Source organism: Saprolegnia diclina (assembly GCF_000281045.1).
Source record: "Saprolegnia diclina VS20 unplaced genomic scaffold supercont1.5, whole genome shotgun sequence".
Classification (NCBI taxonomy): Eukaryota; Oomycota; class Saprolegniomycetes; order Saprolegniales; family Saprolegniaceae; genus Saprolegnia; species Saprolegnia diclina.
This window is the reverse complement of record NW_008246072.1, coordinates 946,485-966,246: the sequence shown is the minus strand read 5'-3', so window position 1 is coordinate 966,246 and position 19,762 is coordinate 946,485. Positions and strand designations below refer to the sequence as shown.

The 19,762-nt window shown below is 58.4% G+C and overlaps 7 protein-coding genes across 8 annotated transcripts; 2 read left to right on the top strand and 5 right to left on the bottom strand.

The window, feature by feature from the left end:
- The first annotated feature begins 1,316 nt into the window (after positions 1-1,316).
- SDRG_02386 (hypothetical protein) lies at positions 1,317-3,154 on the top strand. Its single transcript, XM_008607972.1, has one exon. It carries the CDS (start codon positions 1,396-1,398, stop codon positions 3,067-3,069), a length of 1,674 nt encoding a protein of 557 aa, XP_008606194.1. The 5' UTR covers positions 1,317-1,395; the 3' UTR covers positions 3,070-3,154.
- Positions 3,155-3,589: 435 nt separating this feature from the next.
- SDRG_02385 (hypothetical protein) lies at positions 3,590-4,082 on the bottom strand (the record flags this gene model as incomplete). The annotated part of the gene is made up of 1 exon (XM_008607971.1): positions 3,590-4,082. A coding segment is annotated over one exon (435 nt), but the record flags the coding sequence as incomplete, so codon positions are not given.
- A 261-nt stretch (positions 4,083-4,343) lies between these two features.
- Positions 4,344-4,790, bottom strand: SDRG_02384 (hypothetical protein). The gene has a single exon (XM_008607970.1). The coding sequence runs from the start codon at positions 4,781-4,783 to the stop codon at positions 4,391-4,393; it is 393 nt and encodes a 130-aa protein (XP_008606192.1). The 5' UTR covers positions 4,784-4,790; the 3' UTR covers positions 4,344-4,390.
- Positions 4,791-6,952: 2,162 nt separating this feature from the next.
- SDRG_02383 (hypothetical protein) lies at positions 6,953-10,746 on the bottom strand (the record flags this gene model as incomplete). Its single annotated transcript, XM_008607969.1, has 2 exons — positions 6,953-10,678; positions 10,742-10,746. The coding sequence occupies 2 exons, from the start codon at positions 10,744-10,746 to the stop codon at positions 7,012-7,014; spliced, it is 3,672 nt and encodes a 1,223-aa protein (XP_008606191.1). The 3' UTR covers positions 6,953-7,011.
- Positions 10,747-10,778: 32 nt separating this feature from the next.
- SDRG_02382 (hypothetical protein) lies at positions 10,779-14,810 on the bottom strand (the record flags this gene model as incomplete). Its single annotated transcript, XM_008607968.1, has 1 exon — positions 10,779-14,810. The coding sequence occupies one exon, from the start codon at positions 14,808-14,810 to the stop codon at positions 10,779-10,781; it is 4,032 nt and encodes a 1,343-aa protein (XP_008606190.1).
- Positions 14,811-15,411: 601 nt separating this feature from the next.
- On the bottom strand, positions 15,412-16,940 carry SDRG_02381. Of its 2 annotated transcripts, none has more exons than XM_008607966.1 (6): positions 16,653-16,940; positions 16,525-16,603; positions 16,427-16,484; positions 16,010-16,383; positions 15,893-15,961; positions 15,412-15,840 (listed from the first exon to the last, which is right to left on the bottom strand). In XM_008607966.1, exons 1-6 carry the CDS (start codon positions 16,892-16,894, stop codon positions 15,505-15,507), a joined length of 1,158 nt encoding a protein of 385 aa, XP_008606188.1. In that variant the 5' UTR covers positions 16,895-16,940; the 3' UTR covers positions 15,412-15,504. The 2 variants fall into 2 exon arrangements, with proteins under 2 accessions (XP_008606188.1, XP_008606189.1); XM_008607967.1 differs by having other exon boundaries at positions 16,427-16,481.
- Positions 16,941-17,436: 496 nt separating this feature from the next.
- SDRG_02380 (aspartyl-tRNA synthetase) lies at positions 17,437-19,534 on the top strand (the record flags this gene model as incomplete). The annotated part of the gene is made up of 8 exons (XM_008607965.1): positions 17,437-17,709; positions 17,760-17,860; positions 17,913-18,051; positions 18,100-18,374; positions 18,422-18,982; positions 19,035-19,158; positions 19,208-19,465; positions 19,517-19,534. The coding sequence occupies exons 1-8, from the start codon at positions 17,473-17,475 to the stop codon at positions 19,532-19,534; spliced, it is 1,713 nt and encodes a 570-aa protein (XP_008606187.1). The 5' UTR covers positions 17,437-17,472.
- Positions 19,535-19,762: the final 228 nt, after the last annotated feature.

Sequence of the window (19,762 nt, the reverse complement as noted above, 5' to 3'; positions counted from 1 at the left end):
TTTGCTGACGAGGCGATCAACATCGTCTGGACCTTTGGGGTGCGCACACAGGGTAAGAGCGTGGAACAATAGCAAGGGGATGCGACGGGCGGCTAGGAGTAGGCCGCTAGGGTGTAGGGCTCTTGATTGCAGTGTTGCCCACTGTTGGCGTCTTTTCCAAGCAATGTATGCTATACACGCGTGTCTGGCTTCGCGACATGGTGTGGCTCGGAGGTGTCCTCATCTCAGTTTGCGGCAAGGTGTTGGCAGCATGGTGGCACTTGGAGCCTTGGCCTCTATCGAGCATATCCCGCTGCCACGTCATTGAATGTGAAACGCCCAAAACCAAGCAACCACGATCGTCACCCTGTGGGCCGCCCAGTCGCCCGAGAATATCCCGTCACGAGGCGCGCCACTGGCTTTCGCATGACATATACAGGTCCAGGGCCCAGGGACCATGGGATGCGAGTATCGAGTTATACGCGCGTTTCTGTACAGCAATTATCTTGAACTTCCATTTACCTTGTTTGTGCAAACGAAGCCTACGTTTTTACTCTACGGTTACCGTGCACCACGCCTTGCATGCTGGAACGGGCTCGATTGTCCGGGTACTTACTCGTAGGTACGCTCAAATTTTGCTTCTTCGTAGGATGGACGTGAGCTTGGATACATGAATTGTGGATGTGGCTGCCGTCGCACGGTGAATCCATCAACTTGTTTCTTCTCTCGTGACGGGTCGTCCCACATGCCGCAGGTGCTTGCGACCAGATTGGTCCGATCATGATGACGTGCGGGACACCAACGCTCCTACCGTGCAGCTCCATTGGGGCTTCTGCCGAGCGTCACAACCCAGCGTCGGCAAAAACCATCCTCTTCTACAACACAACACCACACGTCAAATACTCGAGGTTTGATTCCCAAAATTTAACGTTAAATCGACAGACACCACGGCGGGGCTAAAACGCACGCATCGATACCGTACATTCGGAGCCTGCCTTTTCACGTCATGCTGCTATCACCATGGGCGGTGAATCTGTTCAGCATCAACGACGGCGAACCCATGTGAGAATCGCGTGAGATTGGCGAAATTGCCGTTGGCGCGTTGAGACTCCGACGCCCGTGATGGCGACAGTATGCCCCACGACCCAGAAATGCAGGGCGAGGGGGGGTTCAAGGAGCCATCACCGCCCTTCGTGGGCTCTGTGAATAGTAGAGCTCGTACGATATCAGCCACCAGGAACAGCGTGTACCCGGCAGCGTGGTTTCTTCTTCAGTCGCTTCTCTTGTTGAAGTTCCACCGGTGTGTGGTGGGATTTGTAAAAAACACGCAAAAACACGCGTGTGAAAAACGAGGTATCATTCGCAGGCGACGAGCCAGTCCGATCAGAGCTCTCTCCGCGGCAAGAAGATCCGACGATGCTCCTCAGCCGGGCCGAGCAGCAGCGCAGAAGCAGTCGCTACGAAGTGAGCGAAGAAGGCTACGAGAGCGTCAAGTCGCCCGTGGCGCCACCGCTCGAAGACGGCGCGCTGCGGCCGGGCGGCCCGCCTGTCTACACGAGCGCGCCGGTCGTGGGCCTCCTCGCGCAGTACGTGTGCGTCGGGCTGCTCTACGGCGCGCTCCCGAGCCTCTCATACCCGCTCTTCACGGCGTACTTTCGCCTCAGCGGCGCGCGCTTCAACGCAATGACCGCGCTCCTCTCGATCGGGTGGTCGCTCAAGGTCTTTGTGGGCATGCTCTCGGACTGCGTGCCCATTTGCGGCTACCGGCGCAAGTCGTGGATGATGATCGGCTGGACACTTTGCCTCGGCTGCATGCTTGCGCTCGCCTTCCAGAACCACGGCCCACCCTACATTGACAACCCAAACCTCGCGCGGCGCGACGTCCAAACGCTCACGCCGGCGGAGAAAGCCGCGTACGTGCATCCCGATGCGCAGCGCCGAGGCTCGATGATGGCCATCATCTTTGGCCTCGCCACATTCTGCTACATCATTGCCGACGTGCCGTCCGACGCGCTCGTGGTCGAACTCGCCCAGCGCGAGCCCGAGGCCACGCGTGGGCGCATGCAGTCGTTGGTGTACACGACGCGGACGGTCGCGTCGGTGATTGCTCAAATCGTCATTGGTGTCGCGCTCAACTCGCCGGCGTACGGCGGCACGTTCTCGTGGGACATGGGTCTCCGGACGCTCTTTGTGCTCCTGGCGCTGCCGTGCGCGGCCATGGTGCCGATCACGTACTTTTTCATTGTCGACACACCGCTGCCGCGCGTCCCATTTCGCGACTACTTGGATCAGTTTTGGCGGCTCCTCATCCAGCGCGCGACGTGGCAGGTCATGCTCTTCAACTTTTTCTTCAACCTCTTTGCGTCCGGCATCACGTCGACGGCCGCACCGTACGTCAAGCTCACGTGGGCCGGCGTCGAGAACATCAACATTCAGCTCATGACGATCTTGAGCAACTTGCTCTTTGCCGGCGCGCTCGCAGCGACCGGGCGCTGGGGCACCCAGTGGAACTGGCGGCTTGTCATTGTGACAACGACGCTTCTCATGAACGCGATCGACGCCGTCGTCCAGTACCTCACCATCTACAATGGCATTCGGAACCAGTGGTTCTACCTCGGCGTGCCTTTGGCCGAGCAACTCCCCTACGCAATGCAATTCATCGTGACCACGTTTGTCATTGTCGAGCTCGCCGAAGTCGGCAACGAAGCCGTGACGTACGGGCTTCTCACGACGGTCAACAATCTCCCCACCGCGTTTGGCCCGCTCCTCGCCAACATCATTTTCAAGGCGTTTGACGTCTCGAAAGAAGCGATCGCGGCCGACTCGGACGCGACGCGCAATCAAGTCGCAGCGACGTACGCTATCTACTATGGCACGACTGTCGTTGCGTGCTTCTGGGTCGTGCTGCTCCCACCGCAAAAGGAGGCTGTGTACGATCTGAAGGCCTACGGCGGGTACCAGCCACTCGTTGGCGGCCTCGTCGCGGCCGGTATGGCGGCGTCGCTTGTCTTTTCGGTCGTCGTGAGCGTGCTCTCAATGTTTGATGAAACATCTTGCTTGGTCGTCGCCGGTGGCTCGGGCTGTCCGTAGTCGTCGTATTGGACGCTAGAACCTACTGCTAATTGCACAGCTTTATATATACAAGTGTACACACCATTGTGTGTGGAAGAATATGGTTGCATGGTCGTTTTGGCATGTACGATCGACGATTCCTACAGAATTGAGAGACGCTAGGCTGCGAATCCTGCGGGAAAGGATACTTGGTACGCTCGTCATCCGCGCTTTGATTTGACTTGATCAAGAATGTAAATGTTTGGCTGGAGTACACAGGTGTAGTCGGTAGGCTTCACAAGGGAGGCAGCGATGGGAGTTGCAGGATTGAACGCACGCTCTTTGCAGCTTGAGCCATTTGTCTTTTCCGGGACGCACTGACTCGACCAACCGAGCAGCACATTCCACGAGATGATTGTATCACGGCCAAAAGGTCGCTACCAGCGCGCCACAACCCCCGTACCGTTCAATTCGTACAGACTATAGGGACACCTTTCGGTTTCAAAGGACAGAAATGACAACTGTGGACTTGACATGCGCAATTACTACGATCAAGGCCATCAACGTATAACGAGGAGAGGATAAACATACTTGTAAGTTTATGGTCTTGCTATGATCTAATCTTTCGAACTGGTCGCCATGCTACTACTTGTCGACGCCCGAACGGGCATTGCGCCCACGACGTGAAAGACATATGCGCCCGCTATGAGAGCACCAACAAAGATGGTTTGGGAGACGTTGGGCTTGACCACCGAGAAAATCGCTTCAGCCGTTGGCGTGCGAGGTGTGAACCGTCGCAAAGCAGCGTCACCAGTGATTTTGCACCCGACAAACGCTGTGATCCCAAATAACACCGCGTCGAGCGGACGCACAATCACTGCGTCCCTGCCCGTAGACTTCTCAGCGAGTGACTTTCCAATCAGACCGGCGCCGTATCCGATACAAAGGGACGGCAGGATCGTAGAGGCTCCAATGATGGCGTACGTCGTCGGCGGCAGTGGCATGATCTCGACAATTGGCAAATGACCAGCCTCGAGGAGGTTCCGCAGCCAGTGTGCGGGTTGTAGAATTGACGTTAGGAGTGTTGGTTGTTGTATTTGATTCACATATTGTTTATCGGTTGTGCGGGTTGTGGGCTGTCGGTTGTTGGGAAAAGCCAAATACTGAGCATCATTCTCCAAAGTGGATGGGCGAACAGTCAACTCTCTACACACGCAGCGCAACCGTCCCTGTGTGTGTGCTGCTACTACGAGCTACTGCATGCATACAAGTTTGCAAGCCGTTTGCTGGTCAGACTCAATCAACAGAAACGTCAACGACACATGGCTGTACTTGGACTTGGCATTCGCATTACTAGTATCTAGTCGTCCGAACTGCTCACCGTGCTACTGCTTGTCGACTCCGGAACGGGCATTGCGCCCACGACGTGAAAGGCAAACATGCCGGCAATAACGGCCCCAGCAAAGATGGTGTGGTAATGCTTGGCCAAAAAGAGTATAAACTCGCCTGTGGGCGTTGGAGGCGTGAACCGGCGCAGAGCAGAGTCGCTGGCGATTTTGCACCCGCCAAACGTCGCGATCCCAGCAAGGAGGCCTTCGAGCGGACGCACAAACGCTGTGTTCTTGCCAGTAACCTTCATCGCAAGCGAATAGCCGATCTGCGTGGCGCCGACCCCGATGCAAATCGACGGCAGGAGCGCAGATCCGACGCGGGCTGTGGCGAGTAGGGTTCGCGTCGTCAGCGGCAGTGGCATGACCCAGACAATCGACAAATGAGTCGCCACAAAGTTCAACGAGCAGTGTGCGCGGGTTGTGGAGAACAGCCACATCCATCATCCTAATCTTTACTGAGACGACAACCGATACTGTGTGCTCGAACTCTTCGACACTGGTGCAGCAATGTAGAGTTTCGGGATGAGGCAACGAGACGACTGCCGTGAAAAAGCCGACAAAGGAGCTGAGGTGGAAGACCACGAACCAGAGCCGATACGGTGGTGACACCGGGCTCGTAACGAGTCGCGCAGGAGCTGTTGCCGCGCTCTCCAAGTAACCTTAGCTAGAGCTATTTGTCCTCCCAAAACAGCAGAAGAACCCAACAACACATACGACGGCATGACTCTCTCATGGCCAAAGGGTTGCTACAGTTGCTACCGGCGCGCCACAACCCGCGTAGCGTTCAATCCGTAAAGGCTACCGAGAAACACTGGTCTCCAAGCACCTTCCGGTTTCAATGGACAAACTGTGGACTTGACTTTAGCAGTTACTAGTATCTAATCATTCGAACTGCTCGCCATGCTACTACTTGTCGACTCGGCAAAGGATAATGCGCCCACGACGTGAAAGACATAGACGCCCGCAATGATAGCACCGGCCGTGATGGTTTGAGAGGCGTAGGGTTTGCTCGCAGAGAGAATGGCCTCGCTCATTACTGTTTGAGGCTTGAACCGACGCAAAGCAGCGTCACCAGTGAGGTGAAGCGCGCCAATAGTCGTGATCCCAGCAAAGAGGCCTTCGAACGGACGCACAAGCGCTGCGTCCTTCCCCGTAGACTTCTCAGCGAGCGAACGTCCCATTTGCCAGGCGCCTTGCCCAATACAAAGAGCCGGCAGGATCGAAACGGCTCCAAAGATGGCGTACGCCGTCGGCGGCACTGACATGATCTCGACAATTGGCAAATGACCAGCCTCGGGGAGGTTCCGCAGCCAGTGTGCGGGTTGTAGAATGGACGTTTGGAGTGTGCTGGTTGTTGCATTTGTGTGTTGTCGGTTGCTGAGAAAAAGCAAAAGGGAGGACCGTCATTTTTCACGCCCGATGGAGCCACCACCACCAACGCTCTGCACACGGCCAGCAATCTCGCGGTGCAACGTCGACGTGCTACAGTATCGTTATGCGGGTCGGACGTTTTGCTTATTCGACTCCTGGCGACGTTGGAGCACCCACTGCAAGCCACCGGGTACGAGTCGAAATGACAGAGCGACGTCTTTTCCACGCACGATACCATCGTCATCGACGATGCCCACAACATATTGCATCAACCAATCGACTGCAAACAACCGCATTGCCCAACTAACGCTGGTTGTGGCGCGCCGGCGGCGACTGTTTGGCCGTGATATATCATCTCGTCGGTTAAAGCGTTGTTCTCGTCCCCATAAAAGACTTCACTCTAGTTGCAGGCTCTATATTTGCGGTCGCTCACATGGAAGGCTCTCGAGGGACATAGTATTTCATCAACTTGCTGTTTCAATCGACGGCAAAGTAGACGGACTTGATATTCGCGATTACGAGTCTTCTGAACTGCGCGTCATGCTCGTCCTTGTCGACTCGGGATCGATGTTCGTGCCCACGACACGAAAGACATAGACGCCCGCAATGAGGGCACCAGCCAAGATGGTTTGGGAGACATTGTACTTGACCGTCAGGAAAACGACTTCGCCCAATTGCGTTTGAGGCTTGAACCGACGCAAAGCAGCGTCACCAGTGAGGTGAAGCGCGCCATACGTCATGATCCCAGCAGCGGTCGCTTTGAGCGGACGCACAAGCGCTCCGTCCTTCCCCGTAGACTTCTCAGCGAGCGAACTTCCCATTTGCCAGGCGCCGCATCCGATACAAAGGAAATGAAAAGCGTAAGCTCCAGCGATGGCGTACGCCGTCGGCGGCACTGACATGATCAAGCCAATTGGCAAATGACCAGCCTCGAGGAGGTTCCGCAGCCAGTGTGCGGGTTGTAGAATTGACGTTCGGAGTGTGCTGTTGTGGGTTGTTGAGAAAGACAGTGGACAAACACATCATCCTTCCCAGGCGATAAGCCAACAACCAACGCTCGGTCCTCTTGGCAGCAGCCAAGCAGCGACGGACTTGCTGTGCGTCCAAGCATGGGTCAATAAACGATTCGTACTACTTGAGACGCGGTACCACCTACGGCCATCGACATTTCCTTTTGCGATATAAAAATGTGTGTTTTATGTACATAGTTTCTATCTGTTTACCGCTTGGTGTGGTTGATGTAGCGCAGCGCGAGCATCGCAAGGACGCGGAAGAAGATGATGCAGCCCAGCACGACGAGAATGTCCAAGAGCGCGTCGTCGTAGTACATCTCGTACGTAAACTCAATGTACTCCTTGACGCTGATGCTGCTCGCGTTCATTTGCTGGAGGATGCTCGGCGGCACGTTCTTCATCGTTTGGCACCCGAGCTGCGTCTTGTCGCCCGTGCATTTCGCAAACGTCTGCGACGTCAGAATCGCCATCGAGTACTTGGGCGGCACGATCGTGTACAGCCAGCGGTACCCGCTCGGGATCTGCGACGCGGTCGGCGTAAAGCCCATGAAGAGGAAGAAGATCGAGTTGAAGAGGATGCCGACGAGCGCCGCGACCTCGATCGACGGCATCGCGTACGCCATCAACTGGCCCATGTAGACGTTCATCAAGACCATGAGCGAGAGGTTGAAGCCGTAGTAGACGCACGCGCCCACCGACTCGTTGAGACCGACGAACGGGTAGTAGATGATCGTAAAGATGAACGTCGTCACAAACACGTACGGGATCTCGGCGAGCGTCGAGCCGACAAAGTACCAGAGCGCGTTGTACGTCTGCGAGGCGCGCTCGCGGTAGAACGACGCGCGTTCTTCGCCCGCGAGCGGAATGACGCTGTTGAACGAGATCATGCCGACAAAGAGCGAGGTGAGGAAGATCATGCCGACGCCGCCGGTCGCGCCCGAGAACGTCGTGTAGTCGACGCCGCGGTAGACCAAACCAAAGAGGACGGCGAGGAAGATCGAGATGAAGATGCGCGTGTTGTTGTACGACGGCGTGCGCCAGTACATGCGGAAGAAGCGCTGCGTCACCATCGTAAACTGCGTCATGGACGACGCCGCGCGCTTGTTGGCAAACGTGAGCTCGGGCAACGATGGATGGACGTTGGCGTGGATCGCAAGCGCCTCGGCCAGCAACCGGCGCTCCTCCGATGCGTTGAAGATCTCGACATAGTCCTTCGGGTGCGCGTTCTTGGCCTCGACGCCGGCGCCGATGACTTCGAGCATCCACGTCGCGGGGTTGGCGTCGTCCGAGAGCACCGGCGTGTCGGGAATCGACGTAAAGTACTCGATCAAGTGGCTCGCTTTCGCGCCGAGGTCGCCAAAGAAGACGGTCTCGCCACCGCGCTTGAGGAGGAGGAGCGAGTCAAACATCTCAAACACCTCGGTTGACGGCTGGTGGATCGTGCAGACGACCGTGCGGCCCGTCGACGCGATCTTGCGGATGCCCGTCATGATGATCTTGGCCGAGCGAGCGTCAAGACCGGACGTCGGTTCATCGAGGAAGAGCACGGACGGCGCCGCTGCGAGCTCGACACCGATCGTCAGGCGCTTCATCTGCTCGACCGAGGCGCCACGAATGATCTTGTCGCCGAGGTTCTTCATGTCGAGGAGCTCCAAGCACTCTTCCGCAAACGCCATCTTCTCTTCGGTCGGGATCTCGTCCGACTGGCGGAGCATCGCGCTGAACTGGAACGCCTCGCGGAACGTCGCGCTCTCGCTGTGGATGTCCATCTGCTCGCAGTAGCCCGTCGACCGCCGAATCGCGAGGTCCGTGGCCGGGTACCCGTTCAAGAGGATGTTGCCTTCGATCTTGCCACCCGTCTTGCGTCCGGCAATGACGTCCATCAAGGTGGTCTTGCCCGCGCCGGACGAACCCATGAGCGCCGTGATCGTACCGGGAAGCGCGTAGCCGTTGATGCCCTTGAGCAGCTGGAGGTCGGGCTCACCTTTGGTCGGGTTGGGCACCGAGTACCAGAGGTCTTCAAAGGCCAGCGTCACGGGTGTCACCGACCGGTGGCTGGCCACCGTGACAGCCACTGCATTGGCCGGCGTCTTGGGCGCCTCGACGTACACGTTGGTCGCCTTGTTGCCGTCCGTGTCGCGCCACACGTTTTGGTCGTCGTCGCCATCGTCCACGACCACCGAGTGCTCGGCCGTGTCGTACTGGACGTACTCGAGCGCGACGTAGGCGAGGAGCATGAAAAAGACGTAGCACACGGCGAGGTAGAGCACCGCGTACCAGATCCAGACCGTGTCGGTCTTGAGGCCAAACTGCTGCAGCTGCGCGTTGCCAAAGGTCTCGCCCGTGCGCGCGCAGTAGTCGATGCCCTTGTACTCGCATTTTTGAAACTCGGACGCCGCGTACTGGTTGATGGCCAAGGCGCGGATGCACCACGCGAGCGGGTCGATCCAGTAGATCCACACAAAGTAGTCGGGCATGTCGGATGACGACATGATGAAGCCCGAGAAGAGCACGTAGAAGAGCACCGAGACCATCGAGACGGGCTGCGCGACGTTGAGGTTGGGCGATATCGACGCGAGGAAGAAGAACCACGTCGTGAACGCGAGGTTGGTCACAAACAAGAGGAGGAGGTACGTCAGGAACGCGCCGACGTCCGAGGTGAAGCCCGTGACCCAGTACATGACCGAGCCAAAGAGGACCGTCTCCAGCAGCGCAAACGGGATCTGCGTCGTGCACTGCGCGAGAATGAACGACGACGTCCGGAAAAAGTTGGCGGCCTTTTGCTTGTAAAAGATCTCACGCGCTTCGACGATCGCGGGGATCGTCGGCAGCTGCCCGAGCGCGAGGAAGAGCACCGTGGTGAAGATGACACCGAGCACCGTCACGATCTGGTCGACGTTGACTTGGTAGAACGACGTCGAGTAGAGAAACCCCATGACCAGCACCATGATGATGCGGCTAACGACAAACTCCTTGTTGCGCAAAAACACCGCCACTTGACGCTGGACGAGCGCCTTGGTGCTCGACCCGAACGGCACGTGGTACGCCGGCAGCGCCGCGAGGTGCGACGTCGCGTCCTTCACAAGCTCCGGGTCCGTCGGCGTCGCCAAGTGACCGACCATGGCGCCGTAGATCTGCGACTCCTTGAAGAGCTCCGCGTACTCGCTCGGGAGGCGCGGCGTGCGCGCGTACACGCTGTTGGACACGAGGTACTGGTCTTGCTCGGGCGTACCGAGGTCGAGGAGAAAGTCGGCCACGTCGCGGTGCAACGGGCACTTGAACCCGAGCGACTCGAAATACTGCAAACACAAGGCGCGTGGACCGTGGTACATGACGTGGCCTTCGTTGAGGAGGAGGACGTCGTCAAAGAGGTTGTAGACTTCAGGCGACGGCTGCAGCAACGCAATCACAATCGTCTTCTTGAGCGACGCGGCCATGCCTTTCTGCGCCTTGACAATGTCGAACGTGGCCGCCGAGTCGAGACCCGTGCTGATCTCGTCCATGAACGACACCTGCTTCATGCCAAACTCCATCTCACCGACTGTGACGCGCTTGCGCTCACCGCCCGAGACACCGCGGAGCATGCCATTGCCGACGATCGTGTCTTCGCAGATCTTGAGACCCATCTGGCGCGTGATAATGTCCGGGTAGACGTGGTACAAGGACTGGATCACAGCTTTCGCCTGCGCGTTCTCTTCCGGCGAGCCATGCACGAGCGAGTCGAGGACGCGGGGAGGCACGGCCGTGCCACCGCTGCACGCGTGCGCAAAGGCCAGCGTCTCCTTGACGGTCAAGGTCGGGTAGTTGAAGTCGCGCTGGCTCACGTACGACGCAAACTGCGGCAGCTTGTTGCCGACGATGAAAACGAGATGGCTACGAACTTAGCATCGATGCATTATTTCAGATCAAAATATATGTTGTTGTATCACACTCAACGTCATGCGTCATACCTACGCTTTTCGTGTCGTACACTTTATCGCTTGGTGTGGTTGACGTAGCGTAGCGAGACGAGGGCTAGGACGCGGAAGAGGACAATGCAGCCAAGTACGACGAGGATGTCCCGGAGTGCGTCGTCGTAGTACATCTTGTACGTCAGCTCAATGTACGCCTTGACGCTGATGCTGGGCGCGCCAACGCTCGCGAGAACACTCGGCGGCACATTCTTCATGGCCTCGCACCCGAGCCCGCTGCCGTCATTGCACTTGGAGAATGTCTGCGCCGTGAGGATCGACACCGAGTACCGCAGCGGCGTGATCGTGTACAGCCAGTGATAGCCCGATGGGATCTGGGATGCCGGTGGCGTATAGCCCACAAACAAGACAAAAATCGAGTTGAAGAGGATTCCGGAAAGCGTCGCGACCTCGATCGACGGCATCGCGTACGCCATCAACTGGCCCATGTAGACGTTCATCAAGACCATGAGCGAGAGGTTGAAGCCGTAGTAGACGCACGCGCTCACCGACTCGTTGAGTCCGACGAACGGGTAGTAGATGATCGTAAACGCAAAGGTCGAAAGAAACACGTACGGGATCTCGGCGAGCGTCGATGCGACAAAGTACCAGAGTGCGTTGTACGTCTGCGACGCGCGCTCGCGGTAGAACGACGCACGCTCCTTGCCCGCAAGCGGAATTACACTTGCAAAGGAAATGAGGCTGAGGAAGAAGGACGTGAGGAAGATCATGCCGACGCCGCCGGTCGCGCCCGAGAACGTCGTGTAGTCGACGCCGCGGTAGACCAAACCAAAGAGGACGGCGAGGAAGACCGAGATGAAGATGCGCGTGTTGTTGTACGACGGCGTGCGCCAGTACATGCGGAAGAAGCGCTGCGTCACCATCGTAAACTGCGTCATGGACGACGCCGCGCGCTTGTTGGCAAACGTGAGCTCGGGCAACGACGGATGGACGTTGGCGTGGATCGCAAGCGCCTCGGCCAGCAACCGGCGCTCCTCCGATGCGTTGAAGATCTCGACATAGTCCTTCGGGTGCGCGTTCTTGGCCTCGACGCCGGCGCCGATGACTTCGAGCATCCACGTCGCGGGGTTGGCGTCGTCCGAGAGCACCGGCGTGTCGGGAATCGACGTAAAGTACTCGATCAAGTGGCTCGCTTTCGCGCCGAGGTCGCCAAAGAAGACGGTCTCGCCACCGCGCTTGAGGAGGAGGAGCGAGTCAAACATCTCAAACACCTCGGTTGACGGCTGGTGGATCGTGCAGACGACCGTGCGGCCCGTCGACGCGATCTTGCGGATGCCCGTCATGATGATCTTGGCCGAGCGAGCGTCAAGACCGGACGTCGGTTCATCGAGGAAGAGCACGGACGGCGCCGCTGCGAGCTCGACACCGATCGTCAGGCGCTTCATCTGCTCGACCGAGGCGCCACGAATGATCTTGTCGCCGAGGGCCTTCATGTCAAGGAGCTCCAAGCACTCTTCCGCAAACGCCATCTTCTCTTCGGTCGGGATGTCGTCCGACTGGCGGAGCATCGCGCTGAACTGGAACGCCTCGCGGAACGTCGCGCTCTCGCTGTGGATGTCCATCTGCTCGCAGTAGCCCGTCGACCGCCGAATCGCGAGGTCCGTGGCCGGGTACCCGTTCAAGAGGATGTTGCCTTCGATCTTGCCACCCGTCTTGCGACCGGCAATGACGTCCATCAAGGTGGTCTTGCCCGCGCCGGACGAACCCATGAGCGCCGTGATCGTACCGGGAAGAGCGTAGCCGTTGATGCCCTTGAGCAGCTGGAGGTCGGGCTCACCCTTGGTCGGGTTGGGCACCGAGTACCAGAGGTCTTGGAAGGCCAGTGTCACGGGCGCAATTGTTCGTGTCGAGACGGCGATGGCAACCGAGTGGGCTGGCGTCTTGGGCGCCTCAACGTACGCATCGTCGCCGGTGGCGTCGACGACAGCCGTCGCAGGCATCGCATCAAATCGAATGTAGCGTAGCGCGAAGTACGAGAGACCGAGGAACACAAAGTAGCAGCAGACCAGGTACACGACGCCATACCAGATCCAGACGCGGTCGGTCTTGAGGCCAAAAGTCTGAAGCATGACGTTACCAAACGTATCGCCTTTGAGCTGCTTGTACTCAATGTGGTTGTAGACTGGGACTTGGAACTCGGACGCCGAGTACTGATTGATGGCCAAAGCGCGGATGCACCAGCTGAGTGGGTCGATCCAGTAGAGCCAGATAAAGTAGTCGGGCATGTCGGACGACGCCATGACGAAGCCCGCGAAAATGACGTACACCAAGATCGTCATCATCGAGAGCGGCTGCGCGACGTTCAAGTCGGGCGAGACAACGCCCATGAAGAAGAACCACGTCGAGAAGGCAACGTTGACCAGAAACAGGTGTAGCACGTAGATAAGGAACGCCCACACGTCCGAGACAAAGCCCGTGATCCAGTACATGACCGAGCCAAACACGAGGGTCTCCAGGAAGCACAGCGGCAGCTGCGTGAGCGCGTGGGCTACGAGAAACGACGACGTTGTGAAGAACTGGGCGCGCTCCTGCTTGTAAAAGATGTCGCGCGCTTCGAGGACCGAGGGGAGCATCGGAAACTGACCGAGGGCGAGGAAGAGGACGGCGACAAAGATGACACCGAGCACCGTCACGACCTCGTCCGGCGCCACGTCGTAGTAGTTGGACGAGTACAAGAGACTCATGACGACGATCATGATGGCGCGGCTCCACAGAAATTCTCGGTTCCGCAAAAAGACCTTGGCTTGACGCTGGAAGAGCTGCCACGTGCCGGCGCCAAACGTCAAGTAATACGCTGGCAGCGCCGCGAGGTGGGAGGTGGCGTCGTTGACCAGCTCCGGGTCCGTCGGCGTCGCCAGGTGCGCCACCATTGATGCGTAGACCGGTGACTTCTTGAAGAGCTCCGCGTACTCGCTCGGGAGGCGCGGCGTGCGCGCGTACACGCTGTTGGACACGAGGTACTGGTCTTGCTCGGGCGTACCGAGGTCGAGGAGAAAGTCGGCTACGTCGCGGTGCAACGGGCACTTGAAGCCGAGCGACTCGAAATACTGCAAACACAAGGCGCGTGGACCGTGGTACATGACGTGGCCTTCGTTGAGGAGGAGGACGTCGTCGAAGAGGTTGTAGACTTCGGGCGACGGCTGCAGCAGCGCAATCACAATCGTCTTCTTGAGCGACGCGGCCATGCCTTTCTGTGCCTTGACAATGTCGAACGTCGCCGCCGAGTCGAGACCCGTGCTGATCTCGTCCATGAACGACACCTGCTTCATGCCAAACTCCATCTCACCGACTGTGACGCGTTTGCGCTCACCGCCCGAGACACCGCGGAGCATGCCATTGCCGACGATCGTGTCTTCGCAGATCTTGAGACCCATCTGGCGCGTGATAATGTCCGGGTAGACGTGGTACAAGGACTGGATCACAGCTTTCGCCTGCGCGTTCTCTTCCGGCGAGCCATGCACGAGCGAGTCGAGGACGCGGGGAGGCACGGCCGCGCCACCGCTGCACGCGTGGGCAAAGGCCAGCGTCTCCTTGACGGTCAAGGTCGGGTAGTTGAAGTCGCGCTGGCTCACGTACGACGCAAACTGCGGCAGCTTGTTGCCGACGACCTCGGACGCCGCGCCGTTGTACGTGACGTGACCACCCACCGAAATGTTCTTTTGCATCGGGAAGCGACCCGAGAGGAGCTTCATGAGCGACGACTTGCCCGAGCCAGGTTGACCGAGCACGAGTGTCGTCGTGCGCGGCTTGAAGACGCCGGTCATCGGGTGCAGAATGTCCTTGCGGATCGAGCGCTTGGCGCTAAAGAGACCCAACACACCCTTCTTGACGTCGTTCAACAAGGTCGGGAGCTCGTGGCCGTCCTTGGTCGCGACGATGACGTCGGCGGCGATCGCAAGGTCCTGGAAGCGAATCTCGAGCTGCGGCAGTGTCTTGCCGAGCGACGCTTCGAGCTGCGCCGCCAATGTCGCATGGAAGGCGTCCGAGCCGTCTTGCAGAAATGCGTCCGCGGTGCGTGGCCCACAAGTCGCCATGAGGAAGGAAATGCAAGTATGGACTGTCTAGCACCACCACCAGGATACGCTGGTTGGTAGATGGGTCGGCATGTCAGCGTCGTCGCGCTACTTGGGTGCTCGTCGCGCCATGATCGTGGTATCGAGCTCAAAACGTGGCAGTCTGTGCGCGTCGATGACGAACCGCGCCCAATTCGTCATAAAGTGTCCGTTCCCGCAGTATCCGGCGAATCCGGGGCATTCGGATAGCGTCCGGATACGACGAAGTTGAAGTGCACGGGATTCGGCGCGAGCCATCATCATCGTTTGGCGAAGGTGCTGCGATTGCGTTAGGACTTTTCGTCATTAGCCAAGGCTTCTACACCAACATTTTAGTGAACCTTGCTCGTAACCCGTCATAGCAATACTGGCAACTTACGTCGAATCTGCCGCGTTGAAGCCGCTCAGCACCCAAACGTGGTAGGATGACGGGCCAAGCTACTGATACGTTGACACCAAACCTACTGTGGGCGTTGAGCTACATAGCTCTCGTATGCCCAGCGTGCGTGCGCCGACGGAAGCGACGGTCGTCGACGAGGTACCCGAGTTTGCCGCTGGCCAACGTTATCCCCAGGACATGGCGGTTGAATGCACTGGTACGATCGTATCAATCCCATACACAAGACTTAGAGTGATCTAAACAAAACGTGTTTTGTAGCTCGGTGCCCGGGCCATTCTACAGCATTCGCCGCTGGAGCATGCTGATGAGGACCGAGATCATGCCGCCGAGGAGGACGCCGGCGATTTCGGCCTTGTGCTCTTGCAGTGTCGCCTGCACACTGCGCAGCGGCGCTTCCCACGGCTTGGGGAGGCGCAGGGCCGTCGCACGCGGCAGCGACAGCGGAAGCTGCGCATGTTGATGCGCGAGAAAGCCAAAGTGCATGTCGGCGACGGCGTTGAGCAGGCTGAGCTCAATGTCCGGGTCGTCGTCCGGCTTTTCGAGCACGCTGTCGCCATCGCGCGTGATGAGCCACACTTGGTGGAAGCGCGTCTTGAGCTCATTTGCGATCACCTACAATTGCAATACCCTATCGTATGCGCATGCGACAAGGTAGAGAGCGTACGAGGTGCATGCCGTAGTTGGCGATCGAGCTCTGCGCCTTCTGACGCAAGATCGTCACGTCCGTCTCCAGCTAGTCGTTTTTCTTATACTTACATGCAGGATCGTACCAACAACGTACCTTGAACGAGACGTAGAAGGCGTCGGGCGCCCACTCGTACCGGAGCAGCCCGAGGAGCTTGGGTACGTGCTGCAGCGTCAGCGTCAACGCGTCGTTGGCGTGGGACGGTGTCGATTGAATCTTGTGCTCGACCATCTCGGAGGCCGGGATGTAGAAGTCACTCACGGCCGCCGCCAAGTAGAACATGGCGCGCTCGCCGAGCGGCTTGACAGCACCGGCAATGGCGCGAAGCGCGAAGAAGTACTCGTCGACCGAGACAAAGGCGACCGGGCACAGCATCGTCTGCTGCATCGCTAGCTTGTAGCTCTTGAGCGCGTCAATGCAGCGTGCCTGCGAGACGCGGTCGTCGCTCGAAATCTCCATCGACTTGCCATCTGCCCATATGCTGATGAAGATGGAGGATGATGGCGACGGTACCTTTGGCCACGTCAATGTGCTGGAGCAAGCTCAAGTCCATGTTGTGTGACATGGCCTTCTACAAGACGCGTTGAGACGGACCATGGACGGTGGCGCACCTGAAAGTGGCGGGCGAACGGCATAACGCAGCCCGGACGGTGCAGGAAGATGACCGCGTACCCAAGCTTGACGAGATACCTACGCCGTCATGAGCCACATGTACCGCCATGGCCTTTGTAGAGCGTACTCGGCAGAGGCTGCGCCACGCGACCCCGTCGAGAAGTTGTCGATGAAGCGCACCGTGTTCTTCTCCAGCGGAATCGTCGTGCCGCCCGACGTCACGATCGCCACCGTGCGCCCGATGGTCTGCTGGTGCGCGACAAAGTCGGCGAGCGCGGCCTCCATCTCGGGCAGCGTCGATGGCGGCGGCGTCGAGCTAAAGTACGCGTCGGCGCGCTGGCGCTGGGCCTCGAGCTTCGCCGGGTCCATCGTGGTGCGAGTTTTCCTGTGGCCAACGTCGATCCGGATACACGAGGTATATCCGAACAGCAACCTGTGAAATGTGGCAAAAAAGGCGGCATGCCGAGTTTAGCGATTAAAAATGGCATATGCCAAGGCAGACCGCCATCATCTCCTTCACTGCCGTTCTTCCTGCTGCGTTTCCGGGACGAGTGAATGAAGGTTGCCGTCCATCGACTGATGCAGGTACCGTTGATGACTCTTGCGGTGGTTTAATGCTCGCTCGTGGTGCCACGTGTGGACACTGCCACGCAATGCTGGTCATTATGGTGCGTAGACAAGTTGTGCATCGTCCCAGCACCGTAACCCAGTGCAACCCACTTAGTGAGCGCATCGAACAAGCAGCGAACAAGGTACACGTGCTTATGCGAAAATGCATTTCCTTGTGGCTTGACTTCGCCATGTTCTTGTGGTGTCGGCGTCGAGGCCCGTGGTGTGTGGCATGCCGAAACTAATATTGCGCAAGATTTAATTGCGGCATATGCCGAAACGGATCCGGCGGCGCCTGATGAGTGGAGGCGTCAGTCTGTATTTTTGGCCACACGAAAATGGACATCCCCGCGTTGGACGCTGCGATCGCCGCCAAGGCCGCCGAGATCCGCGAGCTCAAGGCCGCCAAGCAAGACGTCAAGGAGCACGTCGCTGCCTTGCTGAACCTCAAGGGCCAGTTCAAGGCGCTTGCTGGCTACGACCATGGCACGACGCCCGGCGCCCCCGCGGCCGCGCCCAAGCCCAAGCAGCTCACCAAAAAGGAGCTTCGCTTGTTGGAGCGCCAGAAGCAGGCCGTAGGCGCGGCTTTTTGCATCGCAATGATCTCACGGATTGATGGGCGTAGGAAGCGGAAGCTGCGGCCAAGGCCACGTCGGCCGACCCGACCAAGTTTGGCGACGCGCCGCTCATTCAGTCGCGCGAGGCGCCGACCAAGAAGTTTGTCGAGTCCGTTGCCCCTTTCTGTCATGTCCATATGCTGACGTACAACGACCTGTAGTGTCGGCGACATTGACAAGGCCAAGGCCGGCGAATCCTTCTGGGTCCGCGGCTACCTCCAGAACGTCCGTGCCAAGCCGAAAATCGCGTTCTTGGTGCTTCGCCAGGCTGCGTTTACGATCCAGGGTGTCCTTAGCGAGGTCCGTCGGCTTTGCTGTCGTAGCGTAGGGTGCTCATGCTTGGTGTAGAGCAAGGACGTGCCCAAGGCCATGATCAAGTACGCCGATGAGATCCCGCGCGAGTCGGTCGTCGACCTCTTTGTGACGGTCAAGGTCGCGGCCGTCGAGATCCACTCGACGACGCAGAAGGACGTCGAGCTCGAAGTCACCAAGGTGTTTACGATCAGCAAGGCGCTCACGTCGCTCCCGATGCAAATCGAAGATGCGTCTCGCTCGGACACGCTCCTCAACGCCGAGGGCTCCGACTACGTCGAGGTCGGCCTCGACACGCGCCTCGACAACCGGTATGTGTTTTCTCGATGTTTGCGGACTTGATCCGACACCATGTTAGCGTCTTGGACTTGCGCACGCCGGCCAACCAGGCCATCATGCGCATCCAGTCGGGTGTCGGCCAGCTCTTCCGCGAGTTCCTCTACTCGAAGGGCTTTGTGGAGATCCACACGCCCAAGCTCCTCGGCGGTGCGAGCGAGGGCGGTGCCAACTGCTTCTCGTTCAAGTACTTTGACCAGCACGCAGTCCTCGCGCAGTCGCCGCAGCTCCACAAGCAGATGGCGTGCGCGTGCGCCGGCCTCGAAAAGGTGTTTGAGATTGGCCCTGTCTTCCGCGCCGAGAACTCGTTCACGCGCCGCCACTTGTGCGAATTCACGGGGTTGGATCTCGAGATGACCATCAAGGAGCACTACTCGGAGTGCTTGGACGTCTTCTCGGAGCTCTTCATCTACGTCTTTGACAACCTCAACTCGCGCTTCAAGCGTGAGCTCGCCATCATCAACGAGCAGCACCCGTTCGAGCCGCTCAAGTACTCGAACCCGACGCTGATCCTCAAGTTTGACGAAGCCGTTGCGATGCTCAACGCTGCCGGCATTGACCAGGACCCGCTCGAGGATCTGAGGTAGTTTTGTCTTTCACTTGATATACTGATAGATTGATACCTTGCCACGTAGCACGCCCAACGAGAAGGCGCTCGGCGACCTCGTCAAGGCCAAGTACGACACGGACTTTTACTTTTTGGACAAGTTCCCGCTCGCCGTGCGCCCGTTCTACACGATGCCCGACCCGAACGACTCGGTAGGCCGAGTCTGGTTGTTGACATTGAGATTGAGTTTGACATATGTAGCGCTGGAGCAACTCGTACGATTTTATGATCCGCGGCCAGGAAATCTTGAGCGGTGCCCAGCGTGTGCACGACCCGACGCTCCTCGTCGAGCGCATGAACTCGCTCGGCGTGCCCGAGGCCGACCTCCAGACGTACGTCGATGCGTTCAAGTACGGCGCGTTGCCACACGCTGGCGGCGGCGTCGGCCTCGAGCGTGTCGTCATGCTCTTCCTCGGCCTCGAGAACGTCCGCAAGGCGTCCATGTTCCCGCGTGACCCGGTACGTCGGTGCATTGTCGACTGGACTCCTCACAACTGTCTGTATGTGTAGAAACGCCTTCGCCCGTAAGTGCCAGCATTTCCACGATATGTGCCATTGGCAATACACGTCTTTCTCCTTCAGAGTCGCGTCTGGCAGATGGATGGATCGGGTCAGAAGTGTGGACAAGTTGTCGTGGATCACGTCATCCATCGTATTCCGATACTACACAGGACTGTACTGCCGTGGAACCTTCTTGGGCAGTGCGTCGACGTCGTCACGCCGCGTTTCGCCGGGAAAAGATGCATTAGCCTCTTT